We start from the raw sequence: 1,943 nt of genomic DNA, 5'->3' as shown, positions 1-1,943 counted from the left end.
TCCCTTATTTCCCCTCATTTTCCTTCTCATAAAATGCATTATCTCATAAGATGTCAATATATTATCCGTAATCAAGTGCCCAGGAATAAAAGCACTCTGAGTTTCTGAGATAACGCAATTTATCACTTTCTTGAGTCTATTCGCCAATACCTTCGAGACAATCTTGTATGCTACGTTGCATAGGGATATTGGACGTAGTTCGGTCATTTGAGTAGGATTTCGTGTTTTAGGAACCAAAGCAATATTTGTATCTATAAGATACTAAGATGCTTATCAAATGTCCCATTTGCAAAGAACTTTTTAACTACATTCACGACATCTTCCCCCATGGTACTCCAGTACTTCTGATAAAACCCCGGGCTCATGCCATCCGACCCGGGGGATTTATCCGGGTGCATATGGAACAGTGCATCCTTCACCTCTTTAGTGTCAATATCATCCAATAAAACACTGTTCTGAACATCTGAAATTCGAGTAGGAACTGACGCAACAATCTCATTCTATTCTGTGTTAGTGGCTTTAAAAAGATTAGAGAAATATTCCAGACCATTATTCCATCCTACTAGCTGACCTGCATTATTAGCCAGAAATGTAATATGATTTATTTTACGCCGCATTTTTGTAGACGAATGAAAGAACTTACTATTCTGGTCCCCCTCTCTCAACCACAATTGCTTGGAACGTTGACGCCAAAAGATTTCTTGTTGGCTATAAATCTCTTTTAATTTCTTTGATTCCTCCTTATACAGCTTCCTTGAATTAGCATCTGTTCGACCCTTCACCATTTTCATGATCATTTTACACTGATTTATACAGTTTTTGAAACATCCTGTAATTTCCTTTCCCCATTTCTGCAAAACAACCGAGCATATAACTATTTTATCCTGCAATGTTTTCCCTTGGTTCATGTGCCATGTATCTTCCATGATTTTCTTACACATAGGCTCTTTTAGCCACGCGTTTTCGAATCGAAAATGTGCAACTGAGATAACGTTAGTCACAACCATTGGTTCAAGGAAGATTGGGTCGTGGTCCGAGGTGGAAATTTCCAGGTTTGTCAGCTTAGCTTCTGCAAATTGAGCCATTAAACTATCATTAATCAGAGCTCTATCAAGTTTGATCTCGATCCGTTCATCAGGGCCACAACTTCTCTCCCATGTAAACTGATACCCTTCCGAGGCCAAGTCGTGTAGATTACAATCATCCAAGATACTTTGGAAACCTTGTATTAGATGATTAGGGTACAGGCGGCCTCCTCTTTTATCTAACTGATTCAACACATTATTCATGTTGCCGATAATGCACCATGGTGACAATGGCTCTGTACTTAGTCTCCTCAACAGATTCCAAGTTTCATATCTCTTAGCTCGATTCGGCTCCCCATAGAAACCTGTGAGTCTAAACTTATGAAGACCATGAACCTCCACAGTCACGTCTATATGGTTGTTGCTGAGACTATTTAACGTAACCTTCTCTTTATTTTTCCATAACATAGCTAGTCCACCGCTGTGACCTCGAGCCTCCACTGCAATAGCTCCTTCAAAGCCTATCATATTTTTTTTCCAACTCTTTCTTTATTGCATAGAGTTTCACTTAAAAATACAACACCGGGTTTTTTTTGGACTACAGTTGTTAGGCACAAAACACGCGCTAATAATTCACGCAAGTATACGCGTTCGTAAGTAATATAGAATAAATTCTAGTTCGTTCCCATAGAGACTCAGACTAATTATGTTCAATTAACACTTACTCACCAATGTATGATTACTTCTCAATGTCAAGATAATAACACTTAGATTTGATTAACTAATTATTAACTATAATTAACTATGAGAATTAAACACTTAATTGACACTTGAATTAACAATATTAAACACACATGAGATCATAACTTCATTACTGCTTCCTTCAATAGTTATCGTTATTACCCTTAGCATGTAACA

General features: G+C 37.7%; 1 protein-coding gene across 1 annotated transcript; it reads right to left on the bottom strand.

The window, feature by feature from the left end:
• Positions 1 to 251: 251 nt before the first annotated feature.
• Positions 252 to 1,553, bottom strand: LOC141699636 (uncharacterized). The gene is made up of 2 exons (XM_074503506.1): positions 572 to 1,553; positions 252 to 463 (listed from the first exon to the last, which is right to left on the bottom strand). The coding sequence occupies exons 1-2, from the start codon at positions 1,551 to 1,553 to the stop codon at positions 252 to 254; spliced, it is 1,194 nt and encodes a 397-aa protein (XP_074359607.1).
• Between the last annotated feature and the right edge of the window lie 390 nt (positions 1,554 to 1,943).

This window comes from Apium graveolens, chromosome 2, assembly GCF_009905375.1.
Source record: "Apium graveolens cultivar Ventura chromosome 2, ASM990537v1, whole genome shotgun sequence".
NCBI classification, from domain to species: Eukaryota; Viridiplantae; Streptophyta; class Magnoliopsida; order Apiales; family Apiaceae; genus Apium; species Apium graveolens.
Note: the sequence above shows the minus strand (reverse complement) of the source record. Positions and strands in the feature narration are given on the sequence as shown.

Excerpts from the sequence above, each read along its gene's own strand:
- LOC141699636 (XM_074503506.1), bottom strand. The coding sequence starts at position 1,553 with ATGATAGGCTTTGAAGGAGCTATTGCAGTGGAGGCTCGAGGTCACAGC. Across the intron at positions 464-571 it reads ATTTCTGGCTAATAATGCAG|ATGTTCAGAACAGTGTTTTA; the intron begins GTCAGCTAGTAG and ends CTCGAATTTCAG.